Source organism: Harpia harpyja, chromosome 8 (assembly GCF_026419915.1).
Source record: "Harpia harpyja isolate bHarHar1 chromosome 8, bHarHar1 primary haplotype, whole genome shotgun sequence".
Classification (NCBI taxonomy): Eukaryota; Metazoa; Chordata; class Aves; order Accipitriformes; family Accipitridae; genus Harpia; species Harpia harpyja.
The window spans coordinates 45,188,897-45,209,571 of record NC_068947.1 but is presented as its reverse complement, the minus strand read 5'-3'; the positions used below and the strand labels follow the sequence as shown (position 1 = coordinate 45,209,571).

At 41.3% G+C, this 20,675-nt stretch overlaps 1 protein-coding gene across 8 annotated transcripts in view; it reads left to right on the top strand.

Annotated features, from left to right (window-relative positions):
- Window positions 1-20,675, top strand: part of ST3GAL6 (ST3 beta-galactoside alpha-2,3-sialyltransferase 6) — a 42,251-nt gene that overhangs the window by 18,123 nt on the left and 3,453 nt on the right. For 6 of the 8 annotated variants that reach the window (XM_052794221.1, XM_052794224.1, XM_052794223.1 and 3 more), the window contains 8 exons: window positions 1,184-1,283; window positions 2,074-2,142; window positions 3,381-3,458; window positions 6,397-6,500; window positions 7,849-7,912; window positions 14,625-14,720; window positions 16,887-17,073; window positions 18,165-18,302. In XM_052794221.1, coding sequence (XP_052650181.1) covers window positions 1,184-1,283; window positions 2,074-2,142; window positions 3,381-3,458; window positions 6,397-6,500; window positions 7,849-7,912; window positions 14,625-14,720; window positions 16,887-17,073; window positions 18,165-18,302 — 836 coding nt within the window. The remainder of the gene's footprint in view (window positions 1-1,183; window positions 1,284-2,073; window positions 2,143-3,380; window positions 3,459-6,396; window positions 6,501-7,848; window positions 7,913-14,624; window positions 14,721-16,886; window positions 17,074-18,164; window positions 18,303-20,675) is intronic. The other 2 variants (XM_052794226.1, XM_052794227.1) reach the window with 2 other exon arrangements.

Here is a 20,675-nt window from a genome sequence, read left to right as displayed (position 1 = left end):
ATGTGTGGATATGGCTTGTTTTTGATGAGCAGCTGTTTGTTACCTTCACTTTCAAATATAGATAGGCAAGTAGGTGTTTATGCATTGTGTGCATTGAACCTGCTTACCATGATAGGGGGAGAAGTGAAAATAAGAAGGATATAGCTCTCGAGTAAATTTCCACAGTAATTTGTGGCCAGAATGGCTATTTTGGACTTTCAGAAGATTAAGCAACAACAGTTCATTCATAGCTACTGAAAGGGCAGCTCAGTGTGTTAGATGTGAGCAATGCAGAACTTGCTTTTCCCCCAGTGTGTCTTGCCAGATACGTGAGCTTCTGATATTTCTCTGGGGTTTTTTTACTAAACTGTTCAATGAGGTGAAAACTCTATTTGAATAATGAACACTTTCTCTGCTATTTCTCCATAATTTAGTAAATTCCACAGATTGGGTCCTAACTTGTCTTCCTCCCTTTGTGATGTGTGAAAATAGCACTCTTCTGTCACTTGAGCAATGAAGTCTGGCCTGTGTCAGGAGCTGGAGACTGCAGGACACGAGGGCATAAGCAGACAGCTTCAGTGCAGCTTTAAATGTCCAAACCCAAACTTTAAGAATATTCAGTGATCCTAAAAAAAAAAAAAAAAAAAAAAAAACAAAAAAACCAACAAAAAAACCAAAACACAACCAGTAGCAATTTGTGGCAACTTATACCCTGTTCTGCTTCATTGGCATCAGCCTGTCTGCCTCCTGCAAAGTGCTAATGCTTGTTTAACTGTGTAATTATGGAAACTGATAGTGGGTGGTGCAATAAAGAGGAGAAGTGGAGGTATCTGTAAAGGCCAACTTCTGACCCAAGAGGCTGATTTCTTTGGGCTGCCAGTAGACAGAAAGGAGCTCCTACTCTGACATGCTTCTAGAATAGCCCTTCTTCCTTCTGTGTCTTCAGAGAGAACCTAGAGTGAGCCTCTCAATGCTTCTGTGCTGACTATGCATGTGTGGTAGGTGCAAAGCAGCATTCAGCTCCTGTCACTGGGACTTTGTGTGACAAATCAAACCAGAGTGATCCCCCATCAAATTTGTGGTGGTGGTGAATGGCTGTGATAATGATGATTTCCTTTCATAGGTTTCAAGATGCTTTATAAAAGTTCATGTTAATAGCATAACTTGGATTTAAATTTCTTGTTTTGTTTTTCTTACATTTCAGGTCTACCAGTCATGAAACGAATTCTTCTGTTTTTTATCCTGGCTGCTGCTGTTATGTATGGTATACTGCATGGAAATCTGTGGAGAAATAACCTCTACTGGTATTGTGATGCTTTGTTCACTTTTAGTGCAAACACCTTCATGGCTGTATGAGAGATGTGGCTGTGAGTTGCTGTGTTGCTGAACAGCTGTTTACTAGTAATCAACAGAAGTGATTACTACTCTGTGTGTTTGTTTTGTGGTTGGTTTTTTTTTGTACTGTGACGGAATGAATGTGATTGTTGTGTCCTGTCGCCCTTTCTCTCTTGTCACTTTTAAACCTAGTAGTCAATTTGAGCCTGGTTGTATGGGGAGGTCAGGACCTCAGAGACAGGGAGCCCCTCTGAGTTTCATGAAAATAGGTGTTCAGGTGAGGAGAGATATCTTATTTATGTGTCTCGTGTCCATATCTTCTCCCACTCCATGTGTGTTTAGTGTTAGCTTGTTGCTTTAAATGTCTGATAAATGATGTGGGAGACACCTGCTCCACACATGGGAATAACTGCAGGTGTAGTAGTGGGTGCCTTTTGAAAAGCTGCAATTTGTTGAGTCCCAGTGGTAACCTTGGGGGAAGCAAGCCTTCACCGTCTCCAGGCTGCATGGGACAGGTGGCTTGGGACCTAAAATTCAGGGTGTTTATTGAAGAAGTTGAGTTTCCGTTGGCCTTTGCACAACTGTGACCAGGACTGACCAGTGTGTTTGTGTTATGAAGAGAATAGTGATGGCTTTTAAAAGTAGTGATTGATGTGCCTCTTTTTGTCTTGTTTATAGCATACGATTGATATGAATGGCTTTCTGTTGTGGTTTCAGTTTATAGCAAACCACAGAGTTGTGACATTTCCCTTTTTGCAGGATTAGCTTTTATGGACAGACTTCCTCTGTGAGGGCTCCTCCTTCCTATGAGACTAGTGGAGTTACCCAGTAAGTTCAGCAGTTGAGTATTTTTGTGGTGGGGTTTTTTTGTTTGTTTGTTTGGGTTTTGGTCAGGTGGGAGGGATTGAGACTAAAATCTGTAGCCTTTGTCCATAGGCTCCCTGTTCAATGGGTTATTGTACAGCTGTGTCCATTGGCTGTTTCTGTTATGAACACAATTGTAACATGTCTGGCAGAAAGGAATTTGTCCATGTCATGTTTCCAGTGTTTGGTTAATATTTATGGCCACTTTCAGTGACTGACTATAACAAGCAATGAATTGTTGGAAGGACATTTGTTTACAACTTCAAAATTTCTGCAATTCTGAGTTACACCTGAATAAAATTAGCAGAGCCATGAGGGTAACTTTTGTGCTTAAAATTTAATAGATCAGAGGTGTGGTTCGCTTGTGATGTGCGAGTGCAGGTATAAGCAGATCTTGTGCTAGTAAATTCCTGCAGTTAGGTTTGTGGGATCGATGAGCACCTATGCTAAAACTTAAAAGCAGGCCTCTGTTTTGTCTGAAGCCATCCTGCAAAATGCCATCTGTGAGGCTGATGCTGGAAAGCAATGAGCTGGCCAGCTGATATATTTCACAGGGTGCTTTGTCAGTGTCAGTATTCACATGACAGCTTGAGGTTACCAAGAGCAATTAACCTTAATGGTCTGTTTGGCTTGTGGTTCTCACGTGGTGGTTTCATCCTTCTGTTCTTAATGCAGCCCAGATGCATGCATTGCTTACACTGAACTTTACCCTCCCTTCATATTTGTTATTAATTGGGCTAAATTGCCAAGGTGGGAATGTGCTTAGAAGTGTCATAGCCTTATGAGAGGAATGACTTATCCCCAAAGAATCTCATTTTCCTTGAAGTACCCTATGTGTTGCTGTCTATTCCCCTCTCCTCTCTGAGGAGCACTGGTAATGCCAGCATGATTCAGCCCAGGTGTCCTGCTTCTCTGCAGGTGAGCCTGAGATCTCACCTCTGGTTATGGCTGCTTTGATAGTTGCTGAGCAAGGGAGGTTGCAGAGCCCTTAGAGCAGCACTGTGAGATAAAAGCCTTTACTAGTAAAAGTAATCATACTGCAATGAGAAAGATCCATCTTTATAATACAGGCAGAGGCAATCATGAAAATTTGGTGTAGTGTTAACTCATTAATCAGCTTTTACTAATTTGGCTTGTCCAAGTTTCCCTCCCTTGTTGCTGCTACCCGTTCTTGCTGTTTCTTTGAAATTCTTCTTTTGCAGGCTGCCACCTACGGCTGTGGAGAGAAGGAATGCACTGGACAGTTGTGTACTGAAACCAGCATTTGAATCTTTACTGGGGTGAGTCTTCTCACCTTCACTGGGAAGTGGAGGTGGAAGGAAAGGCTGTGCTGATTGAGGTAGAAATGGACTACTTGCATATCCTGGACTATTTCACATTTTGATTCACCTCTGGAAGTACAGCTTTTGGGCTTGGGTTCATTGCTGCTTTTCTTGGTTGTGGCAACACAAATTGTTTAGCTTGCCACTGATCAGCGTCTGAATAATACCACATGAGTAGCTCAATATGCTGGTGTATGTACTAAATAAATACTTCCTGTTCAGGTATTGTAGCTAGTAACAGTGAAACTATTTGAATGATTGAAATACAAGCCTTAATTTTTTTTTTTTTCCCCCCATGCTTTTCCTGTAAAAGAAGCCTTCATGTCCAAGACTGAAACTCAGTCATCCTGCTATTAAGAACTTGGACTTTTAAGATTTTTTGGTAGCTAAGTATTTCTGTAGCAGCCAGGGACCACAGAAGTTTTGAAAATCTTTTCATTTTATTTGGAAAGAGGAGTATGAAATGTGCAAAAGTTCATCCAATCTTTAATGATATAAGATTCTTCCCCTTCAATGGAATTCTAATGGAATTTAATTTTAATGAAATTTGGGATTATTTGTGGCTTTGTTCCTCTGATAGTATTGTTGAATTGTGTGTAGGTGTCCTCCACTTTAAGGTACTCATAGGAAGCTTCCTTTGTAAAGAAGCAGTCAGGTGAAAAAAGAACTTCAACCCAAAACAAAGGAGGTGTCTGGTCACAAAAGTGCATCCAAGAGGTTTGTGAGGAAATACTGGGAGGTTTTGTTATTAGAAGCACAAGTCTTAAATGAGAGATCAAGGGAGCGCTGCAGGACCAGAAGCAGATAGGCTGTATTGTTAGCTTTGTGTTTTACCTGAGCAGACGTTGAGTATGGCCCTGTGAAAGCTTGGGAAGATGTTTAGACCAAGTCCTGGCTGAAAGAGTCTTAAAGCGCTGAGCAAAGACACCATTGCTTCTTTTTTTTGGTCCTTTTTGTGTACAAGAAAATGTGGCTTTAATTCAGTGCTATTATTATTTTAAAGAACATGGAAGGATCTCAAGTTTGTCCTCCCCAAAGCAGTCCTGCAGTCTTTGAGTTTTGGTTAGCTGCCTGGCCCAGCAAGGTGGTCCTAGGTCCCTCACCTACAGAGTGTACCCAGGCTGTCTCTGTGTCAAGCACAGCAGGATAGCTTTGGTGCTGAGCAAGGGGGCAGGAGTGGACTCAGAGATGTGCAGCAAGAAGAATGTAGGTGCAGAGCTAGAACAGATTCTCTTGCATATTTCCATAGCTCCTTTACAGATAGTTTGCACAAGCTGAAGATCTGGTCCGTGCACTTTGGTAGTAGCCTGGGGAGGTTGCAAGGATTTCTAACCTGGCAGAATTATTTATTGGAAAGCAACCAGAGCTAGAATTAAGAATCTCTTTGCAGTAGGTAAATTATTTATTATGTCTAAGCTTACCAGCTGCTTCTGAACAGTAAGGCAAGTTATTAAATTTAATACGGGTGTTTAGTGCATGAAGTCTCAAAGATAGCTGGTCTTGCTTAACTAACCTATGGCCTAGTTCTTGGTGTGTGAGCTGTGGTGTTTTGTTGGTTTTTTTGTTTTTTGTTTTTGGTTGGGGTTTTTTTCCTTTTTACTGTTAGTATCTTCTGAATATGTAGAGCTTAAAGAGTGATACTTGATTTGTGAAACTGAGAGGGAGGGGTTTTTTAACAGCTATTAATATTCTTAATGGACAAACAAGTCGTGCTGGCTGTGGGTATTTAAGATCAACACTAGGTTTTCTCACTGTGACTGTATATTTCTGTGTTAACATTTTAAGACCTAGTATGCAGGATCACTACAAAGTCAACCAGTACAGTGAGTACGTGCCCACTTAACTTCAAGGTGAAGCCAAAGTCATCGTAGCATGTGGCAGGATTGAATCTACTGTTCATTCATTTGGCTTGACTTGGCAGATATGGTAATAAGAGTCCCTTCCCTGCTATGAGATAACCCTTGTCTGTGGTTACTGTCTTTTGAAGAAAGTAGTGACCCATTCTTTCTATCTTGATGCTTATAAGGTATGATGCCGTCATGTTCTAGTTTGCCTTTTGCGGCAAGCCTCCTTGTGATCCCCACGTGCCATGCTTCTCATTGCAGGTTGGCCCTGGCACTCATGCACTGGGCTCCTTTCAGACATCTGACTTCTGGCTGAGCCAGAAGATGCACTGCAGGAGCACACCTGATGTGCTGCAGCTGCTAAGGGGTGTTTAGTCTGTGGGACCCTACTAGAGTTAGTCCAGAGTCAAAAAAAAAAAAAAAAAAAAAAATCCAATATGTGTGTAACATGGACATGAGAACTCCATACTTTTTTGCTGTATGGATATACCCCTGTTGCCCCAAACTACTTATTAATGTCACCACAGCCGTGAAGTGCCATTTCTTTGGAATGGGAGAGCATCTCACATAAGCTGATGCCTTTGGGAGATGGTATTTTCAAGTTAAAACACCTTGTTTCAAATCCCATTCTTACTTATTAAATTGCTGTATATAATAATAACTCTTAATTTTCCTTGCTGCCTCTGTTATGTACTTTTCAAACCTGAAGTTATTAATTGTCTTTCTGCGTTATATGTTCTCTTAAAAATGCTGTCTCATGGTATAAGCTTTTAGTCATGTTGTTTTCATGACTCCATATAACTTATACTAGCAGAGAAATCATTTTATCTCACTCTCTAGCTATATTTTCCATTATAAACTCTTCCCCTTTTCTATCACCTGCTTTCTTTCCCTGTGTTCATGAATTTTCTTCTTTTAAAAATTGATAATACTTGAAGTAGGATAAAGTTTGGTTTTGTTTTTTTTTTTTTGAAAAGCAATTACATGAATTATTGGCTTATTCAAATACATCATGTGGATTTTTGAAACTTCTTTCTTTTTCTCTTCATTAGCATTGACAAAATATACCCATTCCTGTGCGCTAACGATTTTATCAGAGTGGCGGAGTTCCATGGGAGCGATAAGTTTGAACTACCTTATGGAATAAAGAGAGCAGGTTTGTGTTCCCCATGTACCTTGTTTTTTAAATGGAAATACCTAAATGGCATGTAAAGCCACCTGTATCTCTGTCCCCGGTCTTTCCTATTCACTGATGCCAATCCTTTTGGGGGTGTCTAGCAGTGACTTAATGGTTTCATTTAGTCCCCCTGACCTGCCACCTTCCTGTTTTTAACAAATAAAACACCATGTTGAGGTTTCCCCTCTTAGCAGAGAAGCTCCAAAAAGGTGGGAGTGAGGAAGAGTGGAGCTTATTCAGCTTCCTTTCGTTTGTATGTGGGCTGAGGTGCTAAAGATATTTAGCTAGTGCTTTGCTAGGTGAAATATTAGCTGGGTCAGTGTGATGGGGTTTGATCAACACACCTAAGCCGATCAGGATCCAGACTCCTACTGAGGCAGAAGTCCGCAGGTTGGGGCAGTTACATCAGCAAAATTTTCCTTTTACTGGGCTAGCTTCTCCGACCAGGGAAGGCGTCACTGGGGCTGCAGGGGGCATTCCTGCTGTTATGTGGCTGCTGTACCTGTGCAAAGTGTTTGCTTGCTCATGCCTGCTGCCTGTGTTGGTCAGGGCAGAGTAAACAGGGCCAGAGACCCTAAGGGTCTTAGTCACCCTTCTGGAAACTACTGTAAAGTCTCAAGTCTCAGAGTTTTTAACGCTGAACAGTGCACCTCCCTAGTACCCTGTGGACCTGGGCTTTAGACTCTTGATTTGCCTTTTGTCAGTGTAACAAGGATGGTGCGTTTTCCCTCATCTCTGGGGTTGTGGTGGGGAAAAGTTTGTTTGGGAATGAGTTGAGGCCCCCTCTCGGTTAGAGGCACGTTGAGTGTCCAGCAGGTGCCTGCCCACTGAGGGGGGCCTGGGAAAGTGCCTCTGCCCAGCTTTGCCAGTGAGCACAGGCTGGTTTGATGTCTTCTCCCAAGATACGTAATGCTGTTACTGTTCCTGGCTGTGTGGCCCCTCTTCTTGAGTCAAGGCTGCTTCTATTTCATCTGAAGGTGGGTAGAAGAAAAAAAACAAAGTCAGTTAGGATGTACGTCTTGGAAACTCTTCCAATGCTTATTTACTGTAACTAAGATTTTTTTAGATACAAATCCCATGCTGTTTTCCAACAGCAGTGTTGGAGCAGGAAAAGCTTCACAAAGAGGAGCTCTGATAAACCTGAATTTCTTTGGCATCATTGATTGACCTGTTGCCCTAAATTAAAAATGTTCCTATTTTGAGGTTTTTATGCACAGTGCATAAAAACTACTGTGTCTGAAAATGCTGTAGTCAGGGTGGCATGCTTATTTTTATATTGGAGAGCACTGACACTGAACATTTTCATTAATCTTTGTTTGCTTTCTAGAGCAATTTTTTCGTTTAGCCCTTTCAAGACTGCAGAACTGTGGACTTTCCAATGAAAATGACAGGTGAGATGGTTTATTTGATACTGTTTCTGTTCATTGCATTTTTAATACTCAGTATTTATCTGAAAAGGAATGTCAGTGGCGTTATCCTGAAATTGCTCAAGTTAGCCAAGATGCAGATCTGACTGACAGTGTCCAAGCAATATGTAATTGATTCCAAGATTTAAATAAGTTTGTTTTTAAACATATGTAGCACCAGCATTCAAGAATAATTCTTCCGTGAGGGAGCTTAAACTGATAGATTTCTTTTTTTATAAGTGCGTTAGGAATTTGCTAGCTGAATACACTCCCATCTTCCTGTAGTATCTTTTTATACCTGAGGAAAGTGAAACCACCCCTTAAAATGGAATGGGATCTCCTCTGTCAGTGTCACTATTAGTGTAAGCTAGAGAATGTTTGAGATAAGCAGGTGCAAACCAAGGACTGTTTCTATGCGAAAGAAATATTATGCATATCCCCAAGAAATCTTACGCATATCCCTGTGTCACTGCATCCACTGGCCCGCTGCACACCCTTGTTCATATGTATGCTCAGCTTCCTTTTCCTGTAAATGACGGAGATCTCAGCAGCCAGGAAAGGCTGTTCCTGGCATTTCTGGAGTAACCAGGGTGTGGTATGGAGCGGAGCATGCCTTAGATAACTCACTTCCCATGCATTAGATTGCCCCGTTTAAATATCTCTTGGTTAGAAGCCACTTCTGCCGGGACTTTTTGTTTGGTTTTGGAGGGTCTTTCTGTGTGTGTCTTGGGTGGTTTGTTTTGTTTTGGGGGTTTTTTTTGTTTGTTTTGGCAGGTTTTTTTGGAGTAAGTGTAGTAGGGTTGGCAAATGTTTACCAAGTGATGCAAATGACTTCTTAGATTTGCAGTCTAGCAAATGGGCTGACAACCTGTCATATATCATGTTAATATGCAGACTTCTTAGTAGAGCTGAATGCAAATAATGCTGAGGTTGGCTGTACTTGGTTTTGTTTTGTAATCAAGGAGATCAAACAGAAGAGTGTTGCTTTAAGCCAATGCCAGGATCACATTTTAATTAAAGTTGAGTGGAATATGAACAAAATAATTGATGTTCAAGCCTAAGAATTATCTTGGTTTTAATACCCAGTTTTCCTTTCTTTCACCTACTGTACTCCTTCCTTTCCCTGTGTTTAGTATCCATTTCTAGGATGTTCAGGTTTACTCTTACGCTGGGAAGAAAAAAAAAGGAAAAAACCTTATTTTCTATGAGGAGTGTGATAATTGGGGAAATTTATGCAGAATTCGCTGAGAAAAGCTAGTCTTTTTTCTGCAGTTTGAAGGAGAATGCCAAATGTTGTATTAGAAATTTCCTGAAATCACAAGTTCGGCACTATAATCGTTTTGGCTGTAGAGACAAGAGGCTTGCAGTACAGCATAGTACCTTTTAAATGGAGGTGTCTGTCCTATAGATCAAAAGTAAGGTAATTAGTATTTATCCTTTGCATGTAGGTTCTCTGAGATATAGATACACTTAGTGGTTCTGGGAAGTATGCTTCGTTTTAATAAAAGTAGTATACTTCAGTAGTACTGCAGCAAAATGAGAACTATTACTCTTTAATAGGCAGTAGTATAAACAAATCAAATGTACAATGACTTCATACAAGATACTCTTTCTAGATCCATCAGCTTTTGTGTATAACACTGTTAGGGCATGAATCACTGTAGTAAGGAAGAACTTTTATATATACATTTAACTGAGATACAGTGGCTTTTAAATGTGAAACACTTTAGGAACTAATCCTGAAAACATTCTCTGGTAATATAGAATTATTAGGCAGCTCTGTAATGCTGCTGCCTAATTCAGCCTTCTTGGCAGAATGCAAACCAAATCTCCCTATAAACTTTTCTTGGGGCAGAGTGGGGGGAACCTGCTATAAAGTATTTTAACAAATATGTATTTTTGTGCAACTTAGGTAAAACTGTACCTAATGAGCTACAAAGGATTTTTCCTGAACAGTGCCATTTTCCGAACTTAGGTGGAATTCTCACTGTGTAGAGGTCTAGTTCTTCAAAACTGTTTGGAAGTGAACAGTGTCGCTGACTTCAGTGGAATAGCCTGTAGGAGAAGGGTTTTCCAGGCTAGGGGTACATTGACAGAGTAACCTCTGAACACCTGCTCTACCCATTTCCTCATAATTACTCGCTGGGCACACTCAGGACTCTAAGCTTAACGACAGTAAATTCTTACAAATGCATTTACACAATCCTGAGCCAACAAAATGTGACCTCTGCATCCTCCTTTTACCAAATAACCTTAAAGGAAATAATTTGCATTCCTCAACTGACTATGGGGGTGTGTGTTAAAGGAGTTGAGTTTGAGATCTTTTTCCTTTTCCAGAGAAACAGTATTTCAGTGGAATGTGGAGGATGCAAGCCTTTTGACCTTTAAAGGCTACATTTCCATTTAGCAATGTTTTTCTTTTCTAGACTAGGAAAATGTTTCTTTTAGAATTTCATCATATAAACAAAATATGTAAACTAATGCCTGGCCTTGAGATTAAGAGGCTCCTGTACACCACATGAACAGGGCAATGGTTCGAGTGACTAAAGGGATTGTATTTAGATGTTGGAGATCAGTTACCATGCGATTTGCATAGGATCCATTTTTACTCTAAGCAGATCTCAAACACCTAAATGCAATCCCTTAGTCACTCAAACCATTGCTATAGCAATTGTTATAGCTGAGGTCTTAATATTTTTCACTTTCATTAATATTGTGCTGGTGGTTGTAAGCTGGACCTCCAGACATTTCAGTCTGCTACATTTCACTTGTAGCACACCTGATGTTGTTTAAGGACATCTGAATTTATTTCTCTTCTTGCCAATTATTTATTGACTTGGAAAAAGGGTGAGTAATGCTCAGCTTTGGGGTGTTTGGGGTTTTCTAATATGAAAACATTACGAAAAAGGAAACTTTAAGAAGTGGGGTTGGTAAAATATCTGGGAGTAACAGTCTGCTGAAAATCAATGTGTTGATTTCTGTGATCTACAGTAAGTACAGGTCAGTTTATTTAACTTAAATATCTTTGAATACAGTCCAGCCTTGCTGCATACTCTATCTCCATTTCGTATGTCAGTTTCCTATGATACTATGTTTTGGGTTTTTTACTTTAGCATAAACCATTTCCCTCCCTGCTTATGGTTGTCAGTGGAGTCTGTGCTACTGTGGATGTGGACTTATGATCATAACTGGAGACACTTGAATACTGGTGGGGGGCTAAGGGGAGGAGACAATTCAGAAATAGCACATTCGTGCCAGACTTCCTGTTTGACCTGGCCCACTTCAAGTTCCTGAGCTTGACAGAGATTAAAAGCTGGTCTTTCTAATTTGTTTGGCTGTATTTATGACTGTATTCATGTATAATTAATCAGGAGTATTTGATCTGCTTGTTGATATTATCCATTTTAAAAGTTCACGTACAAATATTAGATGCTTTATTGATTATTTGAGGGCAGCCAATAACTTTATTTTTGAGTATGCGTGTTATTAAGGGCACTGGAGTTTGAAAGCTTAATCAAACTTCAAATTTCACTCCATTTTCCATCCAAGTAGTATTAGTCAGCTCTTAGCCATGAACAAGATCTTGTCTGCATCCCTCAGGAAGAGGGAAGAGAGTTTGGATTTGACTTGAGAGCAGCTACCCAGCTTCTGTAGCTGTGCAAACCTCAGTTGCCCAGCTCTAAAGTCATGTTTTACTTTACCCTCCCTGCCTTTAGTGTGTCCTGCTACATCACAACTGCACAGTGCAGAGAGGAGAAACCAAAGAGTTCTCATTTTTATACGGGAGTGGAAGGCATTATTTCAATAGCTAGGGACTGACATAGCAAAGAAGCTTCTTAAATCGTAGCCTCTGCCAAAAATTGGAAGGTATGGAATAAGGAATCACTTAAAGTTCATCTACAAGGGACAGAACAAGCAGTGCCTCCTCAAAGTAACTGTTTGGCTGCTTATCGTGGTCAGAATAATACAAACCACTTGTAAGGAGATTGACATTGTTTTTGTGAATTCACACCAAGTAGTCAGTATATAAAAAAAAAAAAAGTATTCAGCAAGATTAGGAACAATTTTTCTGGCTTTTTATTGAGGCACGAAGATGAGTTCATGCATATGTGTCAGTCACTGCCAAACCAGGGTGTCCAGCAAGCATTTGGGATGGATGCTGTAGCCAGGAGGTACCACCATGAGTTGGAGCATGAGTGTCAGTTTAGGATTTGCATTGTGGTGATGAGGTTTGTACCTCAGTAACCCAGCTGCGGCCACATAACTTTTGGTGACACTGAATATAGAAGTTTGAGATGATTGAAACTTTCAGTGATTTAAAGAGGCATGCTGTAAATGACAGGAAAACGTGATACAACCACATGCTAATTCTGCGCTCCCCCCCCAAATTCCATTCTCATCACTTACTGATCACGTTTTTTGTCCAGTTTTCCTTTTTCCTTCCTGTTTCTCCTTGCTGTTGCTTCTCCATAGCCCAGGATCTTGCTTTGAGCTCTGTGATATAGCTTCAAGTAACAAAGTGTAATTCAGGAGAAGGGTAACTTCTGCTCCCTTCCTCCCACTGTAAACTTTGCAAGAGGCATATGTTCATCAGCCTGCTTTCTCAGGATATCTTAAAACTAGATTGAAAACTAATTTGAAAGTGAACGGGCTGAAGCAGTCCTGGAGTAGAGAGGGAAGGGTTTTGTGGGTATAGAGGGAATGGGCATACTGAGGACAGGATGGTATGACAGGTTTTCACCCCTCTGATTTGCAAGGTACTGAGTCATCTGGACTTATGGCATTTGCTGGAAATCTTTTTATGAATGCTTGGCTTCTACTAAGCTGCTCAGGAAACACGAGAGAAAGGTGTGCTAGCTTTTTCCTTGTCACCCCACTCTGACAGCTGCATTTTAGCAACTTTCTATTTTTTTTATATATATATATTTATATATAAATATAAAAAAAGGAAACTCCCTCTGGCCCTAGAGCAGCAGGTGAGAAGGTGCCATCCCAGCATTTCTTTTGAAATACAGTATTCGTACAGTTGGCATTTATTCTCATTTCACCTTTTCTGGAAGCTTCAGGTTTTCGGTGTTGTTTTGAGGCCCAGTTTTTTTTTCTAGCCCGCATGTGGTCCAGCATGACTGCATTAACAATTCTATAGGAAATACAGGGAACTGCTTTGTACATTGAGATGTTGGTCAGTCTCAGCTGGAACAGGCTGTTCTCATTGATGTTGAATAATACTCTTAGCTGAAAAAACAGGTTGGACTATCTGAGGAGAAGGATGTTAATTTTAATTAGTCTGCATAAAGTGCAACACTGGGCATTTAATACAGATTATAGTGTTCTTTGGGACACAGTCCTGGGGTCCCCTACAGTAAGAAATGGCACAGAGCCTTTTTCTTATTTGAAGAACCATGGGAGTGGGGCATTGGGAAGTGGCTCATCCTCAGTAAGCTGTGAGCCTGTTTGTGTCTGAAGAAAATACCAACATTTTTATTTTGCCATTGTTCCTGCTGCAAACAAGTTGAACAGCTTTTGCTCTAAATAAAGAAGCATTTTTTACAACAAAAAATTATGTGCCTGTTCCGTAAGGAGGAGTTTTCAATCTTACACATTGGATGTAAACCTTCCCTAAAGAGGCAAAATTTCTTGAGTAAAAAACCAGCAAGCCTCTCTGTGTGCTTTTTTGGGTGTGTTTTGTTTTGTGTGGGGTTTTTTGGTTTTGTTTTTTTTAATTGTTGTTGGTTTTGTTTTGGTTTTTAGCAAAGCACACATTTTACTAGCATTGAAGTAAGACGGTAGAGAGCAAAAAGGTATACTTAGAAAACCTGGGATAACTTGGAAAATCTTACCATTAGAATTTACTTTCATAAGTTTAGCATTTGCGTAATACCTTTTTTTGGGTGCTTTTTAACTCTGAATATATTTTAAATTCAAAAGGAATTACTGTTTTGATTGGATGTACTATAAGATCTAATTTGTAGCTCACAGTGTTTTATATACCTAGTAATGCTGTCTAATTTGATCTAGTCATATGAGAATGCAACTTTTAATCAAGCATATCCGTCTTGTGTCATGACAGCATGCACTTCAGCACATGTTTAAACAGCACTTTCTAAGTAGAGGGAGAAAAATCAACATGATTATATTAATTTGAAGAGCCATCACATGTGTCATTGGGCTAAGGTTTTTCACATGTACAATTCAGAGGCCTGTAAGGTAAATTGTGAAGCTAAATCTTGCTGCCTTAGCTTATATTGGAGATCTCTAGAGTTGTGGAGTTGTACAATGTTGCAGAAGCACCTTAATTTGAGTAGTTTTTCCAGACATACTCCGTCCTGGTTGGTATACCCCCAGACTGGGACAAGTTTGAAGCATTGTGGAAGATAATTTATCTAATGGCACCCCTATCATCAACTGGTTAGATGATCTTAAACAGCAAACCACTAGAAAAAGGACATGTATAAAAACAGTTTTACATGAGAGAAGCCATTTCCTGACTTTGGCAGTCCCTGAAATAATGCAGCTGCTTTTTTCTGAAAGCAGCCTTAGTGTGTGATACAGGATTGAGACTGTTCTGTAGGGGCCAAGGAGTGTAAAAGATACGGGACCTCAGTTAGTAAATAAGCCAGCTAAATGCAAATATATCATTAATAACAATATGAAGCAAGGGAAGTAGCGCATATTAAAGGTTCTGTTTGTTCCACAGCATTGCCTGTCGACGGTGTGTTGTGGTTGGTAATGGAGGAGTACTTCGAAATAAGACATTGGGGGAGAAAATTGACTCGTATGACGTGATAATAAGGTAAATGGTATCTCCTTTCCGTTTTGTGTGCATGCAAAGAATTAACAGACTTTTGCTGTCAGCTAGTGGCTTTGGAGTTCAGTTATTACACAAATGAAAATGTATGAAACTTCCTGTTTTACTTATCCTGTCACGGACTTAATTTAAAAAATTTTAGGAAAAAATGGGTCAGTGTTTTATTACACAGACTGATTGATACAGGGGAGGGAGAATCACTGGGTGGTCAGTCTGCCTCATGTACAGATACACACATGCAAGATGCTGCCATCAGGGATGGGTCCAAGCATGTGATAGTCCAGAGCCCTGCATGTGAGCCAGCATCCCGGCAGCCCTGCCTCTTGCCTTCCACGCCATGCCTGTCTTACCCCTGTGCTGGCGTGTGCATTGCTTGGAGTGGATTAAACGTAACGTTTATGCTGGTAAGTCCATCTCAAGGCATGTGTCAACTGGAGGATGATGTTGATGTCTGCCCCTTTTTCTCAAGCATATTAGTTCATATTGGAAGTTTTATGAGATGCCTTGACCTACCAGAGGATGCTGGGGTCTGAAGAAGAGCCATCTGGACTAGGGGAACTGGGGAAGTGCTCAGAGAGGAGCAGGCAAGGGTGGGCGTGGGGGGGACCTCAAATGCCAAGCAAACTGAAAATGGACTATTTGGCTAATTATAACAGAATTTTCTGTACATTAAGAAAAAGATAAATCAGTTTCTCCTTTGCAGGAACTGAGATAGTAACTGATTAAATAGCCCTTCTGCCTGTAGGTACCCTGTCAAATAGTGTGCCTGAACCCTCTTTCACTAAAACCTCTGAGCTGCCATTTCAGTTTGCTTCAACGTTGTGTGGAACATAGTAACAAAAATGAGATTTTGTTCAATGCCATCAATCCTAATGCTCATTTTAGTAATAGTATTTCAGTCTTCAAGCACTAACATAAAAAGTTGTATACAAAGCCTGGAGTTTGACGTGCATTTGAAAACGCACTGGTAAGGTGGAAATGAATATATACAATTCTTCAGTTGTAGCTCCTCTTATAAACTTAAAACTATAGAAAGTAATCCAGATAATATCTCTGTTCTTAGGCAACTTTACTTGCCTCGCAACTTTGTGCTTTAAAAAAAACCCCTACCTTGCACTTATCTTCACTGTAGTATAATGATGCAAGGAAGCTCCATGGATTATTTTTAAACTATTTCAAGTATTTGGACTCCTTGTAGATCTGTCTGCTCTTCTTAAAATGGAAATCTTTATGTAGACTTGTGTCACACATTTAAATACAGCTCTGAATTCAAAACTTTCAGAAATACAGTACACATTTGTTTACTGTGAATGAACAAAGAGGTGGTGTTTGCGTTCTGTATTTAATGACGACTTCTGATAAAACTTTGAAGTACTCCTTTGTCTGCATACCTTGTTTTGCAAACATTTGCTCCTAAGCAGTGTGCCTCCTTTTCTGAGTGGTAAGTCACATTGGCAGGAATGGAGCATACAGAGACTGCCTGAATTCTCCAAAGGTTATGCAACACGCCCACCAAGCAAAAACTGCAAGATGGAGACTTAAACACAGCCCCTCTGACACCTCAGAACAGAAAGACCTTACCAACCTGCTCACTGCTTATTAATCTGTTATATCCCAAAGCAGTGGCGGCTGTGCAAGTAATATTTAAGAAAAAAAACAGCACCCCAAAGACACAAAAAAAGCAAACATAATGATGTATCAGCATCAGGTACACAGTCATAAACCATGTTCCTGTAGACAGTGAAGAGTATTAAAACATTCTTGAATCGCCTCCTGTATGACTCAGATCATCAAGTAGCATGAATGGAGCAATGGGTAATTCTCTGAGCCAGATATTCTCTTTGGTCTTCTCCAGTTTCTGTGTTTGAGCCAAATCAGAAGCCTTCTGCTCGAGTGACATGTGATAAGCAATTGTGTGATTGTATTCTAAACCACCTTGGCCAAGTTCCCATATGTGCTTGATCCCTCTGAGTTAGAGGGTGAGTGCACCTGATAATTGCTCATCTACCATGTAATGTGATAAGTAAATGCTGGGCCACTAAACCCTCCTGTACCTGGACACACTGCCTGCCCTGCAGACTAATGCATGTGCCAGCTGACACACAGTAAGGACTTGGGTGGGGTACTCATTGCTGTCTCTGTCCTCTGCAGAATGAATAATGGCCCTGTTATAGGGTATGAAGAGGATGTTGGGAGGAGGACGACTTTCCGCCTTTCTTACCCGGAATCCATCTTCTCAGATCCAATCCACTACGACCCTAATACAACTGTTGTTCTCATCGTCTTCAAACCACGTGACTTGAAGTGGCTTTGGGAGATACTAGGTGGTCAGAAAATAGTAAGTTTAATTATTCATGCCCTCTGGCTCAGCTTGCCACACACCTCTCATGTGAAATGCCTGTTTTGCTTTTAACCTTAGTCCTCCTATCTGGGGGGAGTGCTGGGTCTCCTAGTCAGTCTGCTCAATATCCCTTTCCCATAAATGCTTCTGTCCTCTTTCTCACACACATATTTGATCAGTTCCTCACCCCAAAGCAGTTTTCCTCTTGGAAATACCTTTTTATCCTCTTGCTAGCAGCATTTCATATTCTGACATGCATGCTCCAGCTATTTCCCAGATTATTTTATCCTGCGGTCTTGGTGGAATTGCAGAATAATGTTGGAAGGGACCTCTCTCTGGAGGTCTTTAGTCCAAAACCTTGTTGAAAGAAAGCAAGACCAAGTTCAAAGCCATACCAGCTTCTTAGGGCATCACTAGGTAAGTTCTGAGTATTTCCAAGGATATTTCTACAACCTCTGTATCAGTGCTGCAGCATCCTCACAGGATAGAATTTCTCCTTATCCTTTCACTGTGTGCCTCTGAGAAGAGTCTGATCCTGTCGCTTTTTGTAAACCCCTACCAGATAGTTGAAGACGGGCTGTACGAACCCAGCCTCCTCAGACCCTTCTTGTTTGCTGTGTGCTCTAGCCCCTCAGCTGTTCTGGTGGCCTTCTGCTGAGCTTGCCCCAGTTTGACACTCTTGCACAGAGAGGAGCCCAAAACAGCATTTGTGAGACCACAGAAAGGCACAGTACAAAGTATTTGAGAATGGTAACTTCTGTCCACCTGTTCTCTATTCTCTTATTAATGTGGCTAAGCACACAATGAGCATTTACTGCCTCCAGGTATGCTGCTGGTATGTGGTGTCCATCAGGGACCTTTCTGCAAAGCTGTTTTCCAGCCAGCTGGCCCCAGCCTCTGCTGCTGCAGTGGGTTATCCTGTTGCAGGAGCACTATTTGGCACATGTTTTTGTTGAACTTTGGGAGGTTCAACACTTTGCTTCTTCCTCAACCTCCTGCTCTTGGATTTTATTCTGGTTAGAGTTGCTACAAAACCAAAATCAACTGTTTATAGCCATTAAAAATGTATATTTACTTGCCTGTTACAGAGTGCTAAAGGCTTTTGGAAGAAACCGGCTCTGAACATGATATACAAATCTAGTCAAATTAGGATTCTTGATCCCAGCATCACCAGAAAAGCGGCTTATGAATGGCTTCGCTTCCCAACAAGGTTTCCCAAGAAGGAGGTAGGCTTTTTTCTTCTGTGCCTTTTAGTTTTGTGCAACCAAATGTGTACTCAGAAGTAATTATCTCTTTATTATAGTGGACTATGTTAGAACATCCTTGAGGTTCACATGGCAGTAGTTTGCATTTAGATGTTGCTCAAAAAAGATGGGAAAATGGAATCCAGAAAGACAGTGGGTAGCCTTGTATGCCAAAAATCTCTTTTTATGGATTCTATAATTAGTATTAAACGAGACTGCTTTTGTGGACAGACATAATTCCTTTTACAAAATTGTGGAAAGCAGACAGACATTGGAACACGGCAGATCCAAAGAGACTCTAGAAATATTAAGGAGTCTTGAATTATTAAATGTAGGGTGTTTTATAGTTTTCTTCAAAAAAAAAAAAAAACACAAAAAAAACCAAACAAACAACCCCCCGACAAATCCACCCCCACCCCCCCTTGCAACCAACCAGCCAAACACCACCCCACCCCCCCCCCCCAACCCAACAACCCAGTAATTCTAACACTGCTGCAATTTCACGCTGCTGGGAGCAGGTAGGGACTGGGGTGCATACAGGATATTCCAGCCCTGTGCTAATGACATACGTCTAGCAGCATTCTTGTGCTTACTGATTTGATGCCAAGCATTGTAACAAGTTAACTGACAATTTGGACGTAAAAATACATTTTAACTGTCAGTTTATGACTGAAGAATGTTTCTGATGAAAGGTAAGGCTTCAAGCTGGAGACCTCCCTTGCGCAGTCAGGACTGACCACGTGCTGTTTAGCACAAATACAGTTCCCTGGGGTCACATCGTTGCACAGAGCTGCTTCATTGGGATCAGCCAACTGAGACATGTGGAAATGTTTGACAGGCTGTCACTGTGGAGTATCTACCACAGCTTTTTTTTCTGGTTTAATCTTTCTAATACTTGAGGGACTTGAGGTTTTTATGCTTTTGGGAGTTACTGTGCTGCTTTTTTTCTCTTTAATTTCTTTCTTTTTTTGAGCCTACTAGTGGCTTTTTCCTCCCTTATTAACTCTCAAACTGGAATACCCAGTTTGGCTGCGTGCTTGCCGGGGCTCTGTGGCATTTCAGCTCTTCAGTCAAGGGTGGGAAGAAAGCAGCGTAGTAGTTGGGCGCCTATCTATCTCCTAAAGGGCCACAGAACGTCCGTGGCCTCCATGGCTCCAGAAATTCCTCTTGTCTTTTCCTGTGCTTCCCTCTCAGTGGGGGTAAAAGTAAGACCAGTGCTGTCAGTGAGCCAAAGAGATGTGTGTGGTGTCCTGGGGCTGGTACAGAGGCCCAGGCCCCTCAGTTGCTTTGGGTAGTGTGCATGCTCTCTGCTCCTCTCCTGCTTTCTAAGCACCCCTTCCCAAAGTTGGGGCAGAGTGTGTCCGTGCTTGGAGCCCCTTTCTGCCACCTCCACATCCCACTTGCTCTGTCCCGGGGGTCTTGCAGCCCCTTGTCTCCTGCAGCAGCAATGGTCAAGCTCAGGTGTGCTTTTCTTCTCTTTTCCTGCTATCTCAGAGGTGGGCTATGGCTGGGAGCCTGCATGTCTGCAGTCGCTCTGGCACAGCTCGGTTAAGCTGCAGATCATGCCTCGGGGCTTCCCATGGGCAGGGCAGCCTTTTGCAGTACCCACTTTGGAGCCTTCTGTCCCTTAGTGTGTCCCTGGGGAGGGCTGGTGCTGCCTTCACTGTCCTGTGCTTCAGCCCCCTCTGCCTGCAGGAGACGCTGAAGACCAATGTTGCTTTCCCTGCTGTCTCTGCCTTTTCCATTAAGCCAATCTCATGTTCCCTGTGTGCGCATTTCTGTGCAGTCCAGCAAGCATTTCTGTTTCTTTGTTAGCAACTGTGATGGTGTTAGCAGAGCTGGGAAGAACAACTGTAAAATCGGATGTGCTGCCCCAGCAGCACTGAAGTCAGAAAGTGTTGCAGAGTTATTCCAGGGCTGTGCCTATTCCCATTAAACGTGACTGGCTGAACAAATTTCATTACAGGCTGAGGGTATCTGGATATGGCTAGGGTGCTAGCACGATAATACATTTTAAAAGTAGTTTTGCTTTTTTTAGTATATTCTTTTGGGGTGAACTTTGATAGCCAAAGGTAAACAGAGCTAGTTGCAACCTGTAACGTTCCTGATACTTCCAAATAGCACTAATCCTGACATGTAGCATTCCTGCCGTAATTTTGGGGTGCTGTTTGGTACGGACATGGCAACAGAGTCACCACTAAGTTTATGATACTGGTCCCCCAAGGCAGAAAGTTATTTTGCTACCTGGCAGGAGCCCTGGGCTATAGCATGCATTTTAAGTTGATGTTTTTTCTGGAGTACTCTAAGAATTGTATAAAGGTACAAAAAAATTCTACATGAAAGTTGATAGTTCAA